Source organism: Myotis davidii, unplaced genomic scaffold (genome assembly GCF_000327345.1).
Source record: "Myotis davidii unplaced genomic scaffold, ASM32734v1 scaffold11320, whole genome shotgun sequence".
Lineage (NCBI taxonomy): Eukaryota > Metazoa > Chordata > Mammalia > Chiroptera > Vespertilionidae > Myotis > Myotis davidii.
Window position 1 is genome coordinate 1 of NW_006291897.1, and position 1,226 is coordinate 1,226.

At 59.4% G+C, this 1,226-nt stretch overlaps 1 protein-coding gene across 1 annotated transcript; it reads left to right on the top strand.

Moving 5' to 3' along the window:
- Nucleotides 1-4: 4 nt before the first annotated feature.
- Nucleotides 5-1,221, top strand: LOC102768919 (leukocyte immunoglobulin-like receptor subfamily A member 6; the record flags this gene model as incomplete). Its single annotated transcript, XM_006765274.2, has 3 exons — nt 5-281; nt 428-730; nt 941-1,221. Coding segments are annotated over 3 exons (861 nt in total), but the record flags the coding sequence as incomplete, so codon positions are not given.
- Nucleotides 1,222-1,226: the final 5 nt, after the last annotated feature.

The following is a 1,226-nucleotide window of genomic DNA, read 5'->3' on the forward strand; positions in this document are numbered from 1 at the left end:
CCTCCCCAAACCCACCTTCTGGGCTGAGCCAGGTGCTGTGATCCCGCAAGGGAGCCCCGTGACCATCTGGTGTCAGGGGATCCCAGGGGCTGAGGAGTACCATCTGGAGAAAGAGGGAAGCCCAGCACCAGGGAAACTACAGAAGCCACTGGAGCCTGGGGACAAGGCCAAGTTCACCATCTCACACATGACAGAGCGTGATGCAGGGATATATCGCTGTTACTATCGCAGCCCTGCTGGCTGGTCAGAGCGCAGTGACCCCCTGGAGGTGGTGGTGACAGGTGAGAGGACACTCAGGGGTCCCAACCTCAGGTTGTGCCCTCAGGAAGGGGGTCTGCTCTCAGGGTGTCTCCCTCTCACAGCCCAGCCCTGGGGGCCATGAGGGAGATGTGAGCCCCATTTAACACGCTGCCCCCTCCTCTCCTAGGAGCCTACAGCAAACCCAGCCTCTCAGCCCTGCCCAGCCCTGTCGTGACCTCAGGAGGGAACGTGACCCTCCAGTGTGGCTCAAGGGAGAGATTTGGCAGGTTCCTTCTGATTAAGGAAGGAGATCACAGGCTCTCCTGGACCCTGGACTCACAGCCACAGCCCAGTGGTCAGTCCCAGGCCTTGTTCTCTGTGGGCCCTGTGACTGCCAGCCACGGGTGGACATTCAGATGTTATGGCTGTTCCAGATACAGCCCCCAGATATGCTCACTATTTAGTGACTCCCTGGAGCTCCTGGTCCCAGGTGAGTTTCATTATTGTACCATCCATGGATTTAGGCACCAGATACATTATTGACATCTTTGCTGGGAGGGGAACCCCATCTGAGATGGTGAGGGGAGCACAGGGACCCATGGATCAGATACAAGAGAGAGTCAGTGAGACCCAGGGACCAGGTCAGGAGAAGGGGATTATGGGAGGAGCAGCCCCTGTTATTCATGTCTGGTCTCTGCAGGTGAGTCTGAGAAGCCCTCCCTCCTGAGCCAGCAGGGCCCCATCGTGGCCTCTGGACAGAGCCTGACCCTCCAGTGTCGCTCTGATGTCGGCTATGACAGATTCGCTCTGCACAAGGAGGGGGGACGGGACCTCACCCAGAACCATGTCCTGAAGCCTCAGGCTCGGCTCACTCAGGCCCACTTCCCCCTGGACACTGTGCGCAGCTCCCACGGAGGCCGGTACAGATGCTACGGTGGATACAAGCTCTCCTCTGAGTGGTCGGCCCCCAGTGACCCCCCGGCCAC